Raw genomic sequence first — 23,362 nt, forward strand, 5'->3', positions numbered from 1 at the left:
TATAACTAGCCTACCAGTCAAAAGTTTTGGATGATTTTTTATGTTTTGAATGAATGTTTTGAAAAAATGTCTCTCATGCTCACCAATGCAGGATTTATTTAAAAAAAGAAAAAAAAAAAAATTGTGAAATATTATTACAATTTAAAACAGCTGTTTTCTATGTAAATATATAAAGTAGTAAAGTGTAATTTATTCCTGTGATCAAAGCATTTTCAGCATCTTTATTCCAGTCCACGATCCTTCAGAAAACAGTCTAATGAGGATTTGATTCTCAAGAAACATTTCTCATTATTATCAATGTTAAAACAGTTATTTACATTTTTATTTCAGGACTCTTTGATGAATAAACATTAAAGACTACCGTTCAAAAGTTTGGGGTCAGTTTTTTTTTACAGATATGTTTATGAAATAAAATAAAATAAATAAATAATATTATTCATAAAGGATTAATTAAATTGATCAAAAGTGACCATAGAGACATGTATAATGTTACAAAAGATTCTATTTATAAATGCTGTTCTTTTGAACTTTCTTTTCATCAAAGAATCATGAAAAAATCATTGTACAAAACTGTTTTCAAAATGTATAATAAGAATGAATGTTTTTTAAACATCAAATCAGATTAAAGTGATTTCTGAAGCATCATGTGCCACTGAAGACTGGAGTAATGATGCTGAAAATTTAACTTTGATCACAGGAATAAATTAAATTTTAAAATAGTTCAAAAAGAAAAAGAAACATTTACAGTATTTTAAATTGTCATAATATTTAACAATATATTACAGTTGTTTTTTGTATTTTTAAGCAAATAACTGCAGCCATGGTGAGCAAAAGAGAGTTCTAAAAAAAAAAAAAAATTAAAAATCACACCTATCTAAAACTTTTGAATGGCAGTGTGCATATTATGATTATTAATCTCGCAGCTTTTTCATAAAGTGTTATTTATATGACTTCACAGTTTTAAATAAGCTATCTTAATTATGATGCATGTTTCATAGATGTATTAATCTGTTGTCGAGCTGCAGTATCAGATCAACTCACTGATCTGGGATCAAATGTGACCATAAACTGTGATCTTGATGAAAATGAGGTTTATTGGATTTTACTGAAAACACCAGATCCTCCAACAGTGATTCTACGATCATTCTCCACACCAAAATCACCTTTTTACTTAAATGATGCATTCAGAAAGAAATATTCTGTGATATTTAAACACCGTCTGGTTATTAATAATGTATCCGCTGATGAATTAGGAGTTTATTACTGTATGAAAACAGGCACACCTCCAAAACTCAGCAACAGCACCAGACTGCACTTCACCGGTGAGTTCATTTACTCCTTCAGTGATCAAGACATTGATGCTTTCATGTGTCATTTACTTCCTTCACTTTTTTCTTTCTTTCCAGAATCAACTCAACTAACCGAGTATCTCAATCATACAGTGGTGGAGTGTTTTGATCAGAATCAGAATCACACACAATGGCAGAGTATTGTCATCATATCTGGACTCATGAACGGCCTTCTGCTCATTGTGCTGATCGGTGAGTGACTGTTCTTTAAGAAAAACTAAATTAGGAAATGAAATATATTAGTGTTTGGTGCCATTTGTAACAATATAAAGATGATGCTCTTCTCCAATTGGAAGGTGACGTTTTTTCTATTAATTCGTATTTTAACTATTATTTTGTTTGTCTCTCCATATATACTGTTAAAATTTAAGGATTTTTAAATCTGAATTCACTGTTTCATTTTCAGTTTTTGCAGTTAGAAAAACAGAACGGCTGGAAAAAAGCATTTATAATGCTGATTTACTGCTGACAAAAGTTATGTATCAGCCTCAGGACCCAAACCAGTCAGGTACATTATATGAAGTCATTCATATCAATACTAAAATTAATGAGTGTAAGTATTGATAATAGTGTAGTATTGCTGATGACCTTTTATTTAAAAAATAAATAAAAAATTTGTTTGAAATGCAGCTGAAATGCTAATATTGTGTTTCTCAATATTGTTTTCAGGATACTGAGAGGGAGTTTATGAGCTGGATAAAATATTCACCATCCAAATGCAGCAACTGTACGTGTGACTATAAAACATGTTCATAAAATATCATGGACTTTACATTGTGCATCATGTCAAGATTATATTGTTTTACAGTGTATCAGGAGTAGGCTATTGGAGAGACTGGGGCTGGTTTTTACTTTTACACCAATAAAATTGTTGAAAATCGATTATAAAGTCTCTTTCTTTATGTGCACAAACCTTGAAGTCTTGGCCATTGAACATTTCTATTGGCTGGGAAAAAAATACGAGGAGTTTATGACTTAATGAACTCACAAAGATTGTCAGATTCATTGTCTTTCGTTCATTGTTCATTGATGTAAACTTTAGTTCATTCACTCAGAATATAATGTAAATAAATATGTGATTATAGTGAACAATAAATTAAACATAACAAAATAAATTGTTCTTCAAAAATGGCCTGGCATGAGTTATGGACCATTTTTATAATAATAATTTATAATTACTATATTTTTATGACTTCTTGTTTTGAAAAAAAAAAAAAGATACAGGCTACAGCATGTGGTTAAACTGAAGCACAAACCAAAACCAGAAACATGTTCCAGTTTGGTCAGCTCACAACTAGTGATGAACAGAGTCTGTCACCTTTGTCTAGAGTTGAGGTTTAACTGTGAATCGAGTGTTTTTCCAAAGCCTTTGTGTCTTTGTGTATCTCAGTTCTCACAGTTGTCTAAACCTCAAGTGGAAACAGCAGCATTGCTTTGTCTGCATTAATGTCTTAGAGATTGACAAGTGTTTTAATGCATGGAAATCACCTTCACACTAGATACTGTTATATCACTGTGAATGAGTAATTTTCTCATTGCGGGAATATGACCGCCTCTGTACTAAGGTCGAGACTAGCCTTCATTCGCAAAGCTGGAGTCTCCATCCCCAGGCTCCACTCTACTGTCTCTTCTGGAATACCTTTCCAGAAAATACCCAGCGTGCGATCTGGGCTGGGTGACTCAATGATTACGGTGAGGGGCAATCCACCCGGCAAAGCCCCGTGAACGCCGCTCCTGTAACTTTAGTTCCTGAAGTGCATGAGGAGTTGACAAGGGCATGAGTGGCACCTTTCTCTTCCAGAAATCACCTGACTAGCTCCACCCCCCTCACTACCCTTGACGGGTGAGCAAGGCTATGGGCAGTGAAAGGTTACGAGGCTATCCCTCCAGTGGAGCAGTCTGTTGCGATGCAGCTGTGCCCAGCAACCGCTACCTCATGGTAAGGGGATCCTCGTCTCCCAACTAAGGCCTGTAAGTACTTGTCCGTTCTCATGGGCAAGGCTTACAAAGTCTGTGGGCCAGCCGCTTCCTCTCTGCATGCCATGGCGTAGCTTCAGGTCCACCAGGCCCAGGCACTCATGAACATGCATGAGGGTAGCCCAGACTGTGAGATCACGAATGAGCTCTGCACTGCAACCGACCTTGCCTTCTTGGGCACGATGGATGCAGCTCACGCTGGACCATCATAGCGGCCTCCACCTAGGCCTCAGCATGTAGCCGGCCGCAGGAGTGGCACCCCGCCTGCTTCAGACGCTGCCAAGCCAGGTGGCAAGCGACAGAAAAAGCGTTAAACCTGAGACGGGCCACCTAGGGATGCTCTTGGAGATGGTCACCGGCCGCTCCCTTCACTCGTAAGAGGGCCAAGTGAAGTTGAAGTTTTTGTGTGGGTGTACCACTGTTGGTTCCCAAAAAAGCGGTAGCCAGTGGTACCCACATTTTCAAATAAAGAGTATTTTCTCCCTTCCTGGGCCCCAAGAGGGCTAGTTGGCAAGCCTTGCACCCTTCACCTCCCACTTGTTCGCCTGCCGGCATCTAAATGCAGTTCGAGGACCCGGTCATCCGCCTTCCCAGGTATCCCCTGCCACTCAGTGAAGTCAGGTAACTGCAAATGCAGCTGCACTGCACACTCAGACCCTGATTTAGGCCACCTCCGGGCCTCTCGAGTTGGGGCCCTGTTCTCCACCTCGCTGCCCCACTTCAGGTACGTCTGAGGTCTCTTTGGCCCCTGGTATGGTGTGTGTAAGCCTCAAGTGCTTCCTACCGCTCCACTTGGCCCTGAGTTTACCAGCAGACTTGGCTTGCGATTCATTTCGCTTTGCTTCTGCCCTGGCTCAGTGATATTCTTCACACCTAAGTGTTGAGCTAGATGCTCCTAAAATTATTGATATTTTTTCACACCTACATGTTGAGCGCTGCTCCTGTCCTGTGTGCGCACATTGTTGTCCTACTGGCTAAGGATACGATGTAGCCCCTTCCTCAGCCAATATGAGTACCGGTTTCTTTTAACCTGTACTTCATTCTACCCTAGATATTTGTTGGGTTATGGCCATCTTTGACCTGTGTCAATTGAAAAGGGACACTACACAGAGATGCATTTTCAAATGCTCCATCCCCAAGGTTGGACAGACACTGGCTCTCAGCTGACCCTGGGACACTGCAGAAATGCGTTCCCCTGTGAGTCTTCTAAGAAAGCGGCTATGTAATTCATTGCTTGGCGCTGCTCAAGTTCAGTGATTTCATCACACTCAGTTTTTGAGCAGAAAGGCTCCTGAAGCTCAGTGAGATTCACATCTAATGTTGAGCAGTGCTACTGTCTTGTGCATGCATGTCGCTTGCACATACTGTGCTAAGTCATGAGTGGAACAGGTCTTGATAGTTGTCCCTCATTGGCCCAACCAGACCTAGTTCCCTCGACAGCCTTCCTGACTTCCCCTGAATACATTTCAAGGACGAGGCAGGATGGCACCCACATTCAAAAAACTGGACGGGGAGGTTCAGGTGGCTACGTTATGTGACCATCACATCTACAAGCACCCCCTTTAAGAAAAAAGTTGTGCTTCGCTAAATTAGAAGAGGAACCTATTCATTGAATGAGTCTTCTCTCCATGAAGAGATCCTGAGAACATTTGGCCATTTCACCAATCTCTAGTGCTACTGCACTGCTGAGCCACTGGAGTGAGTTAAAAATTCTGTTTTTACAGTTCTCCTGCTCGCATGGTCTCTGATAGAGGGTAGGGACTTGATCGCTTTGAAGTTAGAACAGTGAAATCATAATCAACCACCCCGTTAAACAAGTTAAATGGTGTAAGCCTAATTTCACGACAAGAGTCATCAAATCAACACATCTAACTAACACAACTAAATAATACTATTGATGCAATCATTTAATTTGATTTATTTTCATTTGCACATATAAATGAATATACACTCAGTGAAGATACACTAATGGTACTTAAGCAAATCATTGAACTCGTCAAATGTCCCAGTGCACACTGCAGACATGAAATGCTATTATTTTAGTTTTGTTACCATTTACTCAATAATGTTGTTAGCTTCTGCTATACTCCCTACAACCTTAATATTTATACATTTCAGTATATACAGGAAGTTTCCATACTCTAAATACAGGAACACAATATTAGATAGTGACCCACCAATATTTTATTCACTCAAATACAATAATTTTAATCTCTTAAAAATTAACAAACATTAATATATTTTGTTTAATCTTTGATAATAGCTGAATACCTAACATAACTATTTTTGAACTACTTTCTACTGGAAGTATCATTTTGAATGTTATTTATAGGAAGAAAAATCCCAGAATATTCTAGACAGAAAAGCCTAAATTTCAGAAACTCATTTCAAACTGCGGTCTATGAATTAAAGACCTACAATTGGCTCATTTTCATTCGTCATTAGATGTAATCATCCAAACTCTCGATAGCTTGCTCTTTTGAGTAATGGCTCCATCCGTAAGAAATGTCATCCCACCTGTGGAATGTTTTCTCAAAGTATTCTTCCAGATCTTTCTGAAATCTGCACACAAACCACTTCCAGTATGGCAGCTCAGAGAAGTCGGGGGTGATGCTCCACTCTGCATAAACATTTCCTGCATTTCTGTATTCTCTACATGGAATCCACTGACCTGTATAGAACATTTTACCAGTTCTCACTAATGTTGTGCAAAAATCTGCACTGAGACACTCTGTTTCCTCATAACAGCATCCACTGAGTCCATCCACCCGATGGAAAGGAACGCTGTGATCTCCAGTATGGTTTTCTAAAGTGTTAGTGCAAGTGGCAGCACAGAACGGACACTGAACCCAGCAGCACTGACAGAGATGATCAATCAGAATCTCATCGGGTCTGTCCTTGTGTTCCAGATTTTCTGGAAATGTCTCTTTGCTGAATTTATTTTGTATTTCAGATGATACTGAACCAAGTTCTTCACTTATCACAACTTCTAGAAGATTGAAATCATCAACACCATCTTGACTCACTCCACTGAGGTCCTTTACAGAGAATATCAGCACATCGGAGAGCTGCAGTGTGAAGTAATTTAGCCACTTCTGAACATCTCCGCTGGTTGTGTTAACCAGTGTAGTTGCTCTATGAGCCGCTTCCATGATCTTCTGTTGCAGGAGTTTAACGTTCTCCTTCATCTTGGGCCGAACACTGACTCTGAAGTTATCAGTTATGTACCGATTGACTTCATCTTTGATGAAACTCTTGAAGTGATCTTTGGGACTGTAAATGTAGGTAATGTATTTGTGAAAATCCTCTTCTTCTGCCAGAGTCTTGAGGATGTGTTTTTCTAGTTTCGATCTGTTTCCATTTAGCGATTCACAGTTTGTCTTAATTTCATTTGTCAAATCTCCGGCAGTATCTTTGTAGACACTTTTTTGAATGGGCTCTTTCAGTTTCTGACAGATGATCTCACCAAAAATGGCAGCTGATGTTGCACCTTGACAGTATTTCTGAAAAATACTGTAGTACTCTTTCTTCTTCTTTTCAAAGTAGAAAACAGGATCGTTGGCTTCCCTAAACATTGTATGCTGGTCAGTAATTAACTTGTTTTCTCTCTTAGAGATGGAAATTATCAAATCCATGTAAAATTCCTTCGTAAACACAAAGTTCCTGGAGCCTTGCTCATAATCTTCTACTCTGACTTTGATATATTCTACGAGTTCTTGAATGTAGGTTTTGTTGTAGCCCATCTTTGCAATGTTAAACGACATGATTTTTTTGTCTGCTTGCTCAGCAATCTCATTGACCAGGGTTCTAATTTGGGTTTCAACCTGAAATTTCTGTTTAGCTGATCTGAAGGGATTTGTAACATATCCTGTAATTCCACTTGATTTCTTGAACTGTATATAATCTGAATAACGCCGCACAGAGAAAACATCCATTCTCTTCTTCCAGTCGTTGACAGGAACACTTTTATAGTTACTGAGGAATTGTTTCACGTCTTTTAACACATCAATGGTTTTGATGGAAGGAGTTTCAGTGGTAATCTTCTTGACACACTCTTCCCAAAACTTTCCAAACTCTTTTCTCAGGATTTTTTCATCATTGGCTTTGTCTTTGAGTTTTAAGGCGAGTTCTTTGCTCTTTTCCAAGAGGGTATTTTCATAACGCGTCCTCTGAGCATCAATCTTTTTCTTTATATCTCGCTGCTGAAGAATCTCATTTAATTTCCTCTTTGTTTCTCTCACAATGTTCTCCTGAAGCTCTTTAACTTTGATGTCAAATGATGTTTTCCACTGTATCAGTATATCTTTATCTTTGTCTTTCTCAAAGAATTCTGACATTGATTTTTCTACTTCTTCACTTTTCTCTTTTAGTTTTCCGTGAAGATCACTTTCTGAAACCTCATTAATTGTTTCATTTTCGATGTTGTTGTAGAGTTTGTTCTCTATTTCCAGCATGGTTCTGCGAAGACTCCAGGACCACTTGCTGTATTCTGTCTCTAGCTTTCTGTATGTTGCAATTTCTAGAGCATTTTTGAAGCTGAATACAAACCGTTCATTCAGTAAAGCCTCCCAGAGATCATTAATTCGAACTTTTAGTTGTGTCAACTCTAACCCATCTGATTTTGAGGCATGGTCAAAAAACATTGTCTTTAGCTCTTGGATGTTCTCACAGTATGATGGGTTTGGTGGTGCCATTGGTGGGCTTCCCTCCCAGAGCTGTGCAAAATATTTCACATCCTTCTGTATATCAAAAGTAATGATATCATTAAAACACTCTGCAACATAGACTTCATCTTTAGCAGCGAGTTTTGTCATCTCATCCAGTGTGTCCTGCAGCCGCCTCCTTCCCTCCATATTCTTCTCTCCAGCTGTGATGTCCGAAACATTCTGATGGACAAACATACAGCTGGGATTCAGTCTGACCTTCTTCATCCTCATGAAGGCCTGAACAACGATCTGAAGAATGTCCTGCAGCTCTGATGGGCTTTCTCCAAAGATATTGATCAGTGTCATATTACCAAGACCAACAACAAATGTGGCAATTTCATTGTCTTGGTGTCTTGTTGACCTTCCAGACAGTTCTAGAGCACGGAGCCCCTCAGTATCGACAACCAGAATATAGTCAAACTTCAGCTGTTCTTTCATCTCCTCTGACACTCTGATCAGCTGCATGAAAGCTCCTCTGGTGCACCTGCCAGCGCTGACGGCAAACTGCAGTCCAAACATGGCGTTCAGCATAGTGGATTTCCCTGAGCTCTGAATCCCTAAAACTGACAGCACAAAGACTCTCTTGTCTCCCAGTTTCTTGATGAGTTCATGCAGAACAGCAGTAACCCAGACCACAGGAACATGAGCAGCATCTCCATCCATCAACTCCAGTGGAAATCCAGAGATCATCATGTCTGCTGCAAGACTCGGGAGGAAAGTAAAATTACACGGCAGGCCTTCCTTGTTGCTATTCACTGATTTACATGATTCATAGATCTGACCGATCTCCCTCAGGATGTGCTCCAAGCCAAAGGTTGCAGCTTGAAGTTCTTCTGATATCCTATGAAGTTCTGTGTGTTCATTGGTCATCTGTTGCGCAGCTCGGACTTTTGACCATTTTTCATTATACTTATAATGTAGAGCAGAAAGGTCAGCTGAGGTATATTCATCCAGGAAGATTGCGAGCCATTTCAGAAAAAATGTCTTCTCATTTGGAGATTGTGAATTAATTTTTGCAATAAACAAATTCATGAACCCACCAATGTTCAGCGCATGCTGCTGTTTACGGATTTCCTTCATTTCTTGTTTCTGTTTTATTTCCATGTCTGTTTCATTCCCCTGAGATCGATGTAGTTCTTTGTTTTTGTCACACCACTGATGCCACAGTTTCCCCTGACAGGGCAGAAATGATTCTTTAATTTTTGTCAGATTTTTATCTTTCAGTAAACTCATAATCTGCTGTGCTGCTTCTTTCCCTCTTCTACAGTCATTGTCATGATCCTCATCTACTCTGATACCCGAGTGTTTGGACACATCTTCAATCCTGAAAATAAAATATGGCTCTGATGATGAGGATGAGAGACATTTATTTATAGTTTTTATGAGTTCTTCAGATACATCTGATTGATTTCTGTTATCAAGTCCAATTTTGTATTTCCCTTTCTTCACTTGAGTTAGACTATATTCATCCTCAGTACAAAGAAAAATGAGTGGCTTTTTGTCCTTGAACAGGTTTTGGATCTTTACTGCATTCTTGTCATTCTTGTCAAGTCGTGGTAGGATAACAACATTGACTGAGGCCATTTCAGTGAGGATCTCCAGCTGTTTCTCATGGTCTCCTGCATCACCGTGAAGGTTACAGAACGCAACACACTGAGTAAATTTATCTGTGTCTTTCCCAGAGGGGCAGTACCAGGCGATCTCCACCACTCCATCCATCAGTACTCTGGTGTTGCTGCTGCCTGGACAGTGCCTGTGGAAGAACGTGTTGTGTTTCTCATTGATCAGACTGTTCATCAGCTGAGATTTGGATGAGGACAATGAACCAAACCTAATGAAAGAAACCATGCATGTTTCTGCCTTCCAGACTGGTTGGATTTTACTGATGATTTCATTGTGCGTGTTCCTCATCTTCCAGCTCTTGTTGATTTGTCTGAATGTCCAGAGAGGAAACTCAATCTCTTGTGTGAATGGATCAGGAACAAGCAGAGGCAGAGCGTACTGACACTGAGATAGTTTAGTCACCATGAGCTGCTTTAGTAAACTGTCAGCATAATAAATTGCGGCCATCTGGACATCCATTGGGTGAATAGCATCTTTTCTATTGGTTTCTTCAGGAGATATTTCGCTGTATAAATCAACATCACCCTCATCATCAGATAAATCATTGTTAAGTTGTTGTCTGTCATGCTGAGTATCTTCAGTTTTAATGCATCTTGCTCTGTAGTTCATCATCAGCAGTTTTTTCAGGAAAGCCTGAATCAGGTCCTCCTCAGCACAAGACTCATAAGACTCTAATGAATGTTTAGTTAGTTGAAGAACATCTGCAGCTCTTAGTTGAAAGGGGTGCTTTTTATCAAGATGAAGCCTGTGAAATAGATGCTCTACTTTATCCCCCCTTCCGTTTCCTCTTTGATCCAATCTTGCACCATCAATTGATCGCGTCTCTCCCTGAAAAATATACAGCACAAGTGTTAGCTTAAAACAATTTACAATCAACTTAAATAAGTATGAACCTTTCCCCATCAAGTATTAGCCGTCATTTCACCATCTAGGTTAACTATAGACCCGATATAGTCCAGGTATGAGTAACCCACTTCTAGCCAAAATAACCTTGAATTTGGTTACATGTCAATTTTTGCCAAAATAACTTGCAAGATGTATGATATTTCATCATGTAAGCAAAGTCGACAGTGATTACAAGTTGTTTGGTTTAATTTCTTTGACATTTATCTAATTGATGACCTGTCTATTATTGGGCGTTGGTTTTGATGTGTATAAAATTTTCAATGACAGCCCAAATTTCTTCTCCTTTAAGCCTAGACGTCAGGGCTGTGTTTGGACGGCTATTAGACGTCTTTTAAAAGCAATATTGCTTGCTGAGTTGGATTTTAGTACAACCAGTAATTGTTGGAAAGAAACCTTCTTTCTCATTAGCAAACTGTGTACACATGATTAGCAGTCTTTGGAAAGTAGTGCACATGACAGATGTGCAATAAAATGTGTAAAACCATATATTTAAGATGTATATGTTAGTGTTTTTATAAAAGCAAAATATCTGAAAGTTTTGATGAGAAAATGTGACTATGTAGTACAGTCATCGGTAAATATTTAAATAACTCCAAAACCATAAAAGGTCAAGGGAAACTATCATAAGGAAAGAATGATAATAAGGAACCACACTCCGTAAGCTGTATGTCTACATTCATTGAATTCTTTCTCCCTCTATTTTTACACTAACTCAACACTTACCTCACGTCTCTCTCTTGTCTCTGTTGTCGAGGTGTAGTCCATACTCTTTTCAATAATTGTGGTTTGATCTTGTGACAGAACAGAAAATGTGACAGAAATATTAAAATAGATAAGATCATTAATGGTTTCTAATTGATTGTGTTAGTTCAGTTCAGGTGTGTTTCAAATAATTATCTAGATAGTTTCTCTCTTTGTCTGCAGTGCTTGAATTCTTGATTCCTGCTTCCTGTGTGACCGAACTACACAGTGACCGAACTACACAGCGTATAACATTAAAGTCCCTGTGAAATCAAAATTGACCATACTTTGTTTGCCTAAATTGATCATTTTGTGCAGAACAATTCATACATGCAAGTCAATCCACTCAAAAAAAAATTTTTGGCTTCGTAATCTTTAATCAAATTTTTAAAAATGCCCCTCCCCTCTGCATTGGAGGACCTTGCCTGATGACGTAGGCTTTACGGTTTGGGTGTCTCCTTAACATCCATAACCACGCCCATCTAACTGACAGCTGCTGTGTGTTTGCGAGCGCCAAGCGAGCATTGATTGACAGCGTGTGTAAACTTGCGTCATCCTCCATTTCAGAATGAAACATCCATTTTTCTAGATCCAATCAGGTGCTAGTCGGAAAAAAAAGCCACGCCGACTATTTTGCCTCATTTAGTATTCCGTTTCTCTCGGAAATACGTCACAACACTGGAGAAAAGTCGTTTGCAACTTCCGGTTCACGGGGACTTTAAGTTAGACTTATAGTCTCAGTTTAACAAAACATACCAACATTTTTGAGTCTATGATACTGTTGTAGCAGTTTCTTTTTTTGTTGTAGCCTTTTTTGATTTAATTATCTCCAGGTGTTTTCTGTATAATTTTTTTCATTGTTTTTTTAAAGCCTTTTCACTATGTAACATGTTCGTCTGGTCAAATCTGTTAATTGATTCTGGAAGTTTTTGGTTTTCTTTGTTTTTAATTCAAATGTTTTATTTCATTCAAATCTAAATTTAGCTTCTGAATCTCAGCTCAGTTACAAGTACAAGTAAAAAATCATGAATAGAAGTGTTAGAGTCAGGGGCAAATAAACATGTCAGAAAGCCAACATAATGTCAATGAAACCAAATCTGTGTTCTTACCTCTTGTGTTCCTGTCTTGCACATCTTCTCTCTTTCTTAGCGCAGTGTTGTACATCTCTCTAGTGTAGTACTGCTGGTTATTCTCAATAAACAGATGCTCAACTCTGCTCATCAGGTCTCTCATCTCTGACTGTTTGGTCATGTTCTTGCTGCAGGTATGATATCGTCCACCACATTTCTTCAGCAGCCGCTCCAGAGCAGAATTTCCCTTCAGATCGTCTATTATAGAGTCAGACTCTTCTTCGCTCTCATAGGTGAAGAGAATCATCACAAACTGAAGAACTCTGTCACCAAATACTCTCTGAATCCACTCAATACCCATCTTATCAGCGTCTGTTAGCTGACCCAGTCGCACAACAAAGATGAAGGAGATTATTTTATTTTCACTCACTAGTTGACCAGTGAGGGGATCCAGGTCAAGTGCACTCTCATGCAAGCCAATCATGTTGATCACTGAGACACGACGTCCTGATATCTTCATCTGGAAAGGAACAATCCAGGACATTTCTACATCTCCAGTATCTGCTTGTATTTCTCCAAGTAGAATATTGTCATGTTGAAACTGGACTGCCGCAGAGTTTCCAAATAACAAAATGGTCTGATTGGGATCTAGAATATGAAGAGCCATTCTCAGATTCATCAATGTCCTCCAACATAAGAACAAATCTCATTCGGTAATGTGAATAATCATATATATATTTGTCTTCTTACCCATATTGCTGAGCGATGGATCAACAGTCAGACAGTTGAGGTGCTCCTCAAGTTTAGAGATGGTCCTTTATTCTACATGCTGTTCATTATCCTGAAAAAGATAGTGTAAATTAACTTTCATACTTTTAGGTGTACATGCATATAACATATTTTTTTCTTTAGAGTATAACACACTTTATATTTAGCTTGCTAACAGGCTGCAACCATCCGAGTGATGAGTATCAAGTCAAAACCAAAGAGACTTGAACTCTTCCTGCTTACAATATACAAATATAGGTTTAGATCCAGTCTAACAGGTTTTGCAGTTTACATAAAACATAGTCTGATATCTAGTAAATCACATGGTATCTTTTCTAAGAACACCTGACTACCATGTAAGTTATTTAAATCCCATGCCGGTCATGAGCCGGGAATGAGATATCTCATTCTTTTATGTCTTGTTTTAATTCCTCACTCTGCACGTGCGCTCATGCTCAGCTGTTTGCGATCACACTCACCGCGAGCGCTTATTGGCTTATTGGACGACTCTTCGGGAGGTGTAACGGTGGAGGACCAGGGGAAGGGGTGGTGGGCCAGGTCCATGAAGGGAAACAGGAACAAGGGGTGACGGCTTAGCTGACAGCCAGGAGCGAAACAGAAAGTCCATCGGGTGGCCAGGGCGAGGCAGTCAGTCTATCTGGCAGCCAGGGCGGTGAAGACCCTTCGGGCGGCCACGGCGGAGACGAACCCTCAGACGGCCAGGGCAGAGACGACCCCTCAGGCGGCCAGGCCGGAGACGACCCCTCAGGCAGCCACGGCGGAGATGATCCCTTTTGGCGGCCGTGGCTGAGGAACAGACACTGGCTCAGACACCGACACAGGCTCAGGATCAGCAACAGGAATAGACGACACTGGCTCAGGAACAGCAACAGGAACAGACTACACCGGCTCAGCAACAAGAACAGACAACACGTCTCCGGCTCTGGAACAGCAAACACTGGCTCTGGCCCTTGAACAACAGACAAGGGCATCTCCAGGATCTGAGCTAGATGTTCCAAATAGTCGGTCAGTACCCTCGCGGCCACGAGAATGGAAACCCCCCTGATCCGACTCTGACTGGGCAGACTCGACGTGAACCGTCTCCGGCAGGGCAGACGTGACATGAACAGTCCCTGGCTGGGCAGACGTGAAGTGAACCGACTCTGACTGGGTAGACGTGATGTGAACCATCTCTGGGTGGGCAGACATGACCTGAACAGTCTCTGACTGGGCAGACGAGACGTGAACAGTCTCTGGCTCCACAGACATGACGTGAGCAGTCTCTGGATCGGCAGACGTGACGTGAACAGTCTCTTGTACGGCCTCTGGAAAAACACCAGGCTGCAGGGGCACTGCCTCCGGGTTCTTGAGGAGGCTGGAGGTCTTCCTCCTCCTCCACCATTTCTGATGACGATATGCACGCTCTGGGCTGGACAGAAACAGCGGCGGATGGAGCTCTGGGTGGCTGGGGAAGAGAGATTAGATTAGAACACATACCGCTGGATCTTGTAGTGATGGAGTCCTTCTGTCACGATACACCCACAGGAAACAGGGAAAGTAGATCCATAAGCAGTATGTCTTTTATATAGGGTAATCCAAAATCATAGTCATCCAGGCAGGGGTCAAAATCCAATTAATCAATCCAAACAGAAGAACCAAAACAATAACAAGCAAGAAAACAGACCTCAGAAGTGGTGTGACAATAAACAGGGACTCCATAACAAACACTAAACAGGCAATGTATTTATACACACAGAACATGACAATCATGATGGGGAACAGCTGAGTGCAATGAACAGTGGTGAGCGGAGACAAGGATTGTGGGGAATTCAGAAGTGAATGATACAGTTGGGAAAGAGGACCTCTAGTGGACATCAGGGAACATAAACCAAACACTGTGACAATATGTGCACAGGCCTGTAGTCCTTCTTCACAAATCAACCCTCAACAAACTACTTGTCAGGTCTAAAAAATGTATAATACAGAATTTTTTGTCGCTTCTGCATAGCCACGCCAATCGAAATTATCTGGATAATGTGTTATCTGTACAGAGGTAAAGGGAGGAGGCCTTCACAGGGGAGAGACTAGTTGACACTTGTGTTGTCGTCGTGTCCAGGCGATGGTCCTTCATCAGATCTGGATGCGATGTGGATCCGGTCAATGGTAGCATGACTGTTTCAAAGTGTTAGTGCTAAATAGGAAAAGGATCTATCTGAAGGAGATATTGCAGTTCCTCTGCTGTCCTCTAGAGGCGGTAAATGGAAGTGTTGCACTCAGTTTCACCGCTGGATGCCACTGTCACTTGTTGACTCTCTCTAGTTTCCATGTAATTGTCTGTTTGCTGAAACATCACACTTTCACTTGCACATGTTCATCAGTCGCTCATTTACATTATTTACATGTTCAGAGAACTCGATCTGTGTCGGATTTGTGTCTGTTTTTGCTTCAGATCGGCAGTAAACTTCATCTGACCTTCTGTGTGGAGGAACCGATTCATATTGAAGTGTTTTAATCACGACAACAACATGAAGATCATTCGGCTTCAGCTCTGTGAGTTTATTACATGATATTTACACTACCAGTCAAAAGTTTTGGATCGGTAAGATTTTCTTTGTTTTTTAAAAAAAAGTCTCTTAAATAAATGGCTGCATTTATTTAATAAAAACAGTAATATTGTGAAATATTATAATTTAAAACAGCTGTTTTCTATGTAAATTTAAGGTAAAGTCTATTTTAATCCATCAAAGCTTAATTTTTAACATCTTTACTCCAGTTGTCAGTGTCATCCTTCAATGTGAGGATTTAAGAAACATTTCTCATTATTATCAATGTTAAAAGCAGTTATTTACACTTTTGTTTCAGGATTCTTTGATGAATCGAAAGTTCAAGAGAACAGCATTTATTTGACATATAAAGCTTTTCAAAAGTTCAAATGTGTTGGGTCAGTAAAAATTTTCTTTAAAAAATATTTTTAAGAAATGAAAGAAATCAATACTTTTATTCATCAAGGATTAATTAAATTGATCAATAGTGACCGTAAAGATGTTTATAATGTTACAAAAGATTTTTTTTTAAATGATTCCTATTCATCAAAGAATCATGAATTATTTTTTACAAAACTGTATCCAACATTGATATTAATAATGAATGCTTTTAAGCATCAAATCATCATATTTGAATGATTTCTGAAGCATCATGTGCCACTGAAGACTGGAGTAATGATGATGAAAATTCAGCTTTGAGCAGAGGAATAAATCATATCTTAAAATAGATCAAATATAGAAAACAGTTACAGTATTTTAAATTGTCATAATATATAAAAATCTTACTTTTATTTATTTTTTTATTTTTTTTATCAAAAGAGACTGCTTAAAACATTAAAAATCGTACCTATCCAAAACTTTTGAATGGCAGTGTACATATGATTATTAGTCTTGCAGCTGTTTCATAAAGTGTTATTTATATGACTTCACAGTTTTAAGTAAGCTTAAACTTTTAAGTAAATCTTAATTGATGCATGTTTTTATCTCATAGATGTATTAATCTGTTGTCGAGCTGCAGTCTCAGATCAACTCACTGATGTGGGATCAAATGTGACCATAAACTGTGATCTTGATGAAAATGAGGTTTATTGGATTTTACTGAAAACACCAGATCCTCCAACAGTGATATTACGGTCATTCCCAACACCAATATCACCTTTTTACTTAAATGATGCGTTCAGAAAGAAATATTCTGTGATATTTAAACACCGTCTGGTTATTAATAATGTAACCGCTGATGAATTAGGAGTTTATTACTGTATGAAAACAGGCACACCTCCGAAACTTAGCAGCAGCACCAGACTGCACTTCACCGGTGAGTTCATTTACTCCTTCAGTGATCAAGACATTGATGCTTTCATGTGTCATTTACTTCCTTCACTTTTTCCTTTCTTTCCAGAATCAACTCAACTAACCAAGTATCTCAATCATACAGTGGTGGAGTTTATTGATCAGAATCAGAATCACACACAATGGCAGAGTATTGTCATCATATCTGGACTGATGAACGGGCTTCTGCTCATTGTGCTGATCGGTGAGTGACTGTTCTTTAAGAAAAACTAAATTAGCAAATGAAATATATTAGTGTCTGGTGCCATTTGTAAGAATATAAAGATGATGCTCTTCTTCTCCAATCAACAGATGAAGTTTTTTCTATTAATTCGTATTTTAACTATTATTTTGTTTGTCTCTCCATATATACTGTTAAAATTTAAGGATTTTTTAATCTGAATTCACTGTTTCATTTTTAGTTTTTGCAGTTAGAAAAACAGAACGGCTGGAAAAAAGCATTTATAATGCTGATTTACTGCTGACAAAAGTTATGTATCAGCCTCAGGACCCAAACCAGTCAGGTACATTATATGAAGTCATTCATATCAATACTAAAATTAATGAGTAAATATTGATAATCATGTTGGATTGCGGATTACCTTTTATTCAAAAAAACTAAAGTAGCCTTTTGTTTGGATTAATTTTGGTTGAACTGCAGCTGAAATTCTAATATTGTGTTTCTCAATATTGTTTTCAGGATACTGAGGGGGAGTTTATGAGCTGGATAAAATATTCACCATCCAAATGCAGCAACTGTACAGTGACTATAACACATGTTCATAAAATATCATGGACTTTACATTGTGCATCATGTCAAGATTATATTGTTTTACACTGTAATATTAGGTGTATTGGAGAGACTGGGGCCAATAAAATAGTTGAAACTTGAAACTTAAAGTCATTTTCTTTATGTGTACAAACCTTAAAGTCTTGGCTATTGAACATCTCTATTGGCTGGGGAAAAAAAGAGTTTATGACTTTATGAATTCAATCGCATCATTGTCAGATTCATTGATAAAGGGTCTTTCGTTCATTTTGATATTTAGTTAATTCACTCAGAATATAATGTAAATAACAATGTAAATATGGGATTGTAGTGTACAATAAATCAAATGTCAAAAAATTAAGTTGTTCTTTAAAAATGGCCTGGCATGAGTTAATGGACCATTTTTGTAATAATAATTTTTTATTAGTATATTTTTATGACTACTTGTTTTCAGAAATAAAAAAAGATACAGGCGACAGCATGTGGTTAAACTCAACTGAAGCACAAACCAAAACCAGAAACATGTTCCAGTTTGGTCAGTTGAGGTTTAACTGCATGTGAATAGAGTGTTTTATGTGTTTGTGTATCTCAGTTCCCACAGTTGTCTAAACCTCAAGTGGAAACAGCAGCATTGCTTTGTCTGCATTAATGTCGTAGAGATTGACAAGTGTTTTAACGCATGGAAATCACCTTCACACTAGATACTGTTATATCACTGTGAACGTCCAACAGTTAATGGACTGCAACTGTCATGGCCGCTTTACATGAATCTAGAGTCATTCTCAGAGGATTAAAAAATAAATAAATACTATTTAACCTTATCAGTTTAACCTTTTTCAGATACCTACAAATAAGAAACTATTTTACAAATCATAAGGAAAGGGAAATAAATAAAAAAGCCCTAAACTAATGTGGAACATTATTTCAGTGCTATAAAGAAACAACACCTACATAAAAAAAAAAACATATGTCGCACATATACAGCAGATTACTGCTTGATTCAACATAATACATTTCATACAAAGACAAAGTGGGAGTTTGAAATGAATGATCATGTAGAGGATGAGACTTTGGTAAACATATGCACAGGATGTCATAAGCATAGATATCCATAATAAAGGCTAGATATCTTACGGTGGAGTCTCTATCGTCATCACCGGCGGCCATCTTGTCACAGGCAAGCTTTCTGGCGGGCTCTGTGGTAAGATGAGTGATCAGCACAAACACAAATACTCTTATCTCGTTGAAATCTTGACGGATTTACAAACGGGTTGGTGTCACAGCCTGTCGTCTGCACCAGTCTGTCTTTGTCATCAGCACTACACTTCCCAGGATCCTTTTGTCTCCTCTCCTGAACTCACTCCCTCATCAGCCACCTGTTCCTCGTTTTGATCATCTGTTTCACCTGTTTCCACTCCATTATGTTTGATTCTTCTGTGTATTTAGTTCCATCTCATTCAGTCTGTCTTGGTCGGTCGATGTTGTTCGTATGTTGAATGTTACCCGGTGTACCCCGTCTTCCTGCCTGTATTTCTGAATTAAATATATCTTCATTGTGACTCTGGAGTCCTCCAGTTCCTTCTGCCTGCTCCACACCGTGACAGTTGGTTTCTTGCAAATGTTATTAATGTGGCTATAATTCTGGATGATTGTTTATTGATAAACTTATTATTCATAACTGAGCAGTGTCATATACATCTCTGACGTTTATAACAAACCAAACCGTTTGAAAATCGGTAGAAAACTGAGCAAGATATGGTCATTTAAAAATTCCATGCACCATTAAAACTCTGTGTTAGGAGTGAGCGAGCCGACAGTGACAAGATGGCCGTCAGTGCGTACGTCGACCTCCATTGGCCAGCAGTGCGGACGAGACATCTAACCTTTATTGTGGATATCTATGGTCATAAGGGCGTCAATAGTCATAACTGGAAGGAGTTTGACTGGAAAAACGAAAATCAGGTTTTTTAGAACACCACAGGTGATATTAAAATTTGTGGATAATCCAGAAACATAGAAATGTTGGAGGGAGTATTTTGGGAATGTCCAAAGGCACACATGATCCAATTTGGTCATTAAGCATTCACCAATACAAGAGCCCCAGACCCTTGTATCTCCTAATAAGACCACCCAGCTGCTGTTCTATTTACAGAATGACCTGACTTGCATCATCCCGTCCTCGGTAGCACATACTGAGATGAACTTGCCAAATCTCTAATGATATAGCACTACAACTCATATTATACACAGAGAAATATTAATTAAATCTCTTATAAAATAGCTATCGGCTGACCACAAAGATTTTAGACCATCATTTTTGTTTTTAACTCTTTTTATGCCAGTACTTTTATTTTTGTTTTAAAGTTGCAAGCCAATGCAATCATAATTTTCACAAAATGTTCATGGCCCCCAGAATATTTTGTAGTGAGAATATATGAATACTATTCAATATATCAACAGAAAGGTCAGTCTCTGCTCTTAAACAACAGCAGCAACAAAACATTTTATTCTAGCTCCATGCATTCTTTTTTTATCAACACTTGAGCAAAAACCTGAAAAAAAGAGCATTTTTGTTAAAGACTTTGTCTGGATCAGATTCAGAACGATGATCAAAACATAGATGGATTAGATTTAGTCCATCAACGCCCAACGCTTCACAGTCCTATAGCTTGTCCTGGGTCCACATTAAAGGGTTAGTTCACCCAAAAATGAAAATTCTGTCAGTATTTACTCGCCCTCATGTTGTTCCAAACCTCTATGTGTTTATTTGTTCTGCTGAACACAAAGGAAGATATTTGGAAGAATGTTTTAATCAAACAGATCTCATTCCCCATTGACTACCATAGTAGGAAAAAATACTATGTTAGTCAATGGGGAATGAGATCTGTTTGATTAAAACATTCTTCCAAATATCTTCCTTTGTGTTCAGCAGAACAAATAAATACATAGAGGTTTGGAACAACATGAGGGCGAGTAAATACTGACAGAATTTTCATTTTTGGGTGAACTAACCCTTTAACATTAAGCAGTTTTGATTTATATGTTGTTGAATGTTGGATGATCGCGTTAGCTGACATGTGCGTGAGCAATGCTTCTTTACCTGTGTTTTGATCATGAGATTCTGTACTCTTTCAGAAGATGGATAATATCGCCCCAAACCGTATCACAGTGAAAACATGGATTACCGGACAATTCAGGCAATGACAGGGAAAGAGTTCAAGCTAAATTTGCCAATGGTGTGTAACTGTAATTATGTTGTAACAAAACATGAATGAAATTGGATAAGAGTTTAAATGATAGAGAGATGATTACAAAAGGTAAAATCGAACCTCGAAAGGGTTTGTTTTGTCAAAATGACCAGCTCAATCTACATTATCACACTTATCACATACCAAATAAATATTTGCAACATGAATAATGTTTTACATACGTTTTTATTAGCTTTTTTGTACTCGGGACAGATTCAAGTTTCTGCTAAGAAAAATAGTCAATTAGTGGAGAAAATAGACAAAATCTGCATTAAAAATAAGAGGTAGAACACCAACTTTCACAACAAAATTTCACATCAGTGCTCAAATAAAGTTTCGATCCTGGCCAGGAACAACAGCAGCATAACTGTTTACAGCAGTGTAACTTCAGGGCCAGGGGTGAAACAACAAACACAAAACTATCTACTAAAACTACTACAAAAACTAAATTACTAATTTAAATAAAATTTAATTTAAATTCTGAAAATATAATTTAAAAAAAATCAATCAACTAAAATAAAAACTTTCTTGTCAGTATTTATATGAGAAATTGCACCTAGCCCTTAACACTCTCCAACTATTGATACGCAGTTTACAGTTCTTTAAAAAAAAAATATGATAATGCAAATAACTTTTTATAAAAAATATATTTGCCCAGCCTATTAAACATCCCAGATTACGTATGTAACCATGCTTCCCTGAGAAGGGGGTGAAACATCACGTCTCCTTTAAAGAAGTTGATCATGTGTACACCCTCTTGTACTCACGGTCGCACCCGTAGAAACGTCACGAGCTGTCACCGACCAATGATATTATTGCATTTGAATAAGGCAATTAAATAATCAGGAAAGGGTATGCAAGTGACGTCCCCGTCAGCTGGAGTGACTGCGGTTACACCCACTGAGTGACAAAAAGACGGAAAAGCAGCATTGGTTTTCAGCGTGAATGCTTTAAAAAACACAAAAAACACATCTAAAATGGGAAAGAGCTTGACAAATGACTGTAAAACTACACTTGACAAGAAATCTGAGGTATATTTTTACAGACTGCCAAAAGCTACAGAAAAAAAGAAGCAAATGGATTTCTGCAATTCATAGAAACAACTGGACTCCAGGCAGCGAAAGGTGGATTTGCAGTTATCATTGAGCACGTTTACAAGCACACCAATAACACAACAACGCAAGTAAACCGCGTTTACATGACTTTAGCAATAAACCAGGCCATCACCCTCTGTGACGACAAAACAATCATTTGTGTATCATTGTGAGATTGCGATGAAGTTGTTTAATGATAATAAAATTTGCGCTCTTTGCCTAGTAAATATTTTTAAAGGGGAAGTACATATCAGAAACGTCTCAGGTTACGTATGTAACCCTGGTTCCCTGAGAGGGAACTTCGAGCTGCGTTGTCAAACGCGATGGGAACGCTCTGCGTGATTGCGTCATGAAGCGTCTGTACAATCAGTCCAATGAGAGTGTAGGACGTCTGGTGACGTCATTGACCAGGAAACTATATCGCACCCTTGAGATCAGCTTCTGGAAAGGCCTGAAGCAAGTCGATCAGGGCATGCAGGAAGTATGGCAGGCGAACGCAGCTCTCGTTCCCTCTCAGGGAACTTCGAGCTGCGTTATCAAACGCGATGGGAACCCCATACCCACTATGCCATGCTGAGAAATGCCCATTCTGTGTGAAGTCGAATGCGCACACTAAGAAGCGAGCAACCTAGCCCCGGGAGTGGAGAGGTCTAGGTCATAAAACCTGACAAATGAATGCGGTGAGGACCACCCTGCCGCATTACAAACGTCTTGAAGGGAAACACCCGAAATTAAAGCCTTAGAGGCAGCCATACTCCTTGTAGAATGGGCACGGACCTCCATAGGTGAGGGATGTCCGACCGCATTATAAGCAATAGAGATAGCCTCAACTATCCACTTGCTCATTACTTGTCTCCTTGATCTATTACTCCTCGGAGCATCGCCCCCCAGAGGGCGCTGAGGAGGAATGATTTCTCGAAACCATCCCTCCCCGGAGGGGACCACCCTCAGAAGTCTGACACCCTGTGAGTAAGGACTTCTTCTTATTCCAGGATTTCTTAGAGATGACAGTACTCAGATCTTGCCTACCCCTAACTGACCTGGATTGCGACCGCCACCCAGGCTCCGAAGACTGTGGAGGAGCCCGGGCGGCAACGCTTTGCCTTTGGCGTGTTCTTGTGAGGAGCTAGCACTCGGCTCAGAAACATCAAAACGACAAGGAAGGATTTTTTTTGAAAAGCAACTGACTGTTTTTTAGTCTCTTGAAATCGATCGATAACACAGTTGATAGCGTCGCCG

The 23,362-nt window shown here is 39.0% G+C and overlaps 2 protein-coding genes and 1 long non-coding RNA gene across 4 annotated transcripts; 2 read left to right on the plus strand and 1 right to left on the minus strand.

Moving 5' to 3' along the window:
* Positions 1–1,156: 1,156 nt before the first annotated feature.
* LOC148995835 (uncharacterized) lies at positions 1,157–2,164 on the plus strand. The gene is made up of 4 exons (XR_016145680.1): positions 1,157–1,322; positions 1,407–1,541; positions 1,756–1,857; positions 2,019–2,164. It is a non-coding gene; the product is annotated as an uncharacterized LOC148995835 (long non-coding RNA).
* Positions 2,165–5,224: 3,060 nt separating this feature from the next.
* On the minus strand, positions 5,225–13,380 carry LOC120495202 (interferon-induced very large GTPase 1). 2 transcript variants are annotated; one of them, XM_039694638.2, is made up of 5 exons: positions 13,317–13,380; positions 13,123–13,213; positions 12,412–13,020; positions 11,285–11,352; positions 5,225–10,483 (listed from the first exon to the last, which is right to left on the minus strand). In XM_039694638.2, the coding sequence occupies exons 2-5, from the start codon at positions 13,124–13,126 to the stop codon at positions 5,768–5,770; spliced, it is 5,397 nt and encodes a 1,798-aa protein (XP_039550572.2). In that variant the 5' UTR covers positions 13,127–13,213; positions 13,317–13,380; the 3' UTR covers positions 5,225–5,767. The 2 variants fall into 2 exon arrangements, with proteins under 2 accessions (XP_039550572.2, XP_088973615.1); XM_089117489.1 differs by lacking the exon at positions 13,317–13,380 and having other exon boundaries at positions 13,123–13,241.
* A 1,961-nt stretch (positions 13,381–15,341) lies between these two features.
* LOC148995836 (uncharacterized) lies at positions 15,342–17,720 on the plus strand. Its single transcript, XM_089119146.1, has 4 exons — positions 15,342–15,690; positions 16,675–17,217; positions 17,435–17,536; positions 17,713–17,720. Exons 1-4 carry the CDS (start codon positions 15,666–15,668, stop codon positions 17,718–17,720), a joined length of 678 nt encoding a protein of 225 aa, XP_088975272.1. The 5' UTR covers positions 15,342–15,665.
* Positions 17,721–23,362: the final 5,642 nt, after the last annotated feature.

Source organism: Pimephales promelas, chromosome 2 (genome assembly GCF_988280905.1).
Source record: "Pimephales promelas chromosome 2, fPimPro1.hap1.1, whole genome shotgun sequence".
NCBI lineage: Eukaryota > Metazoa > Chordata > Actinopteri > Cypriniformes > Leuciscidae > Pimephales > Pimephales promelas.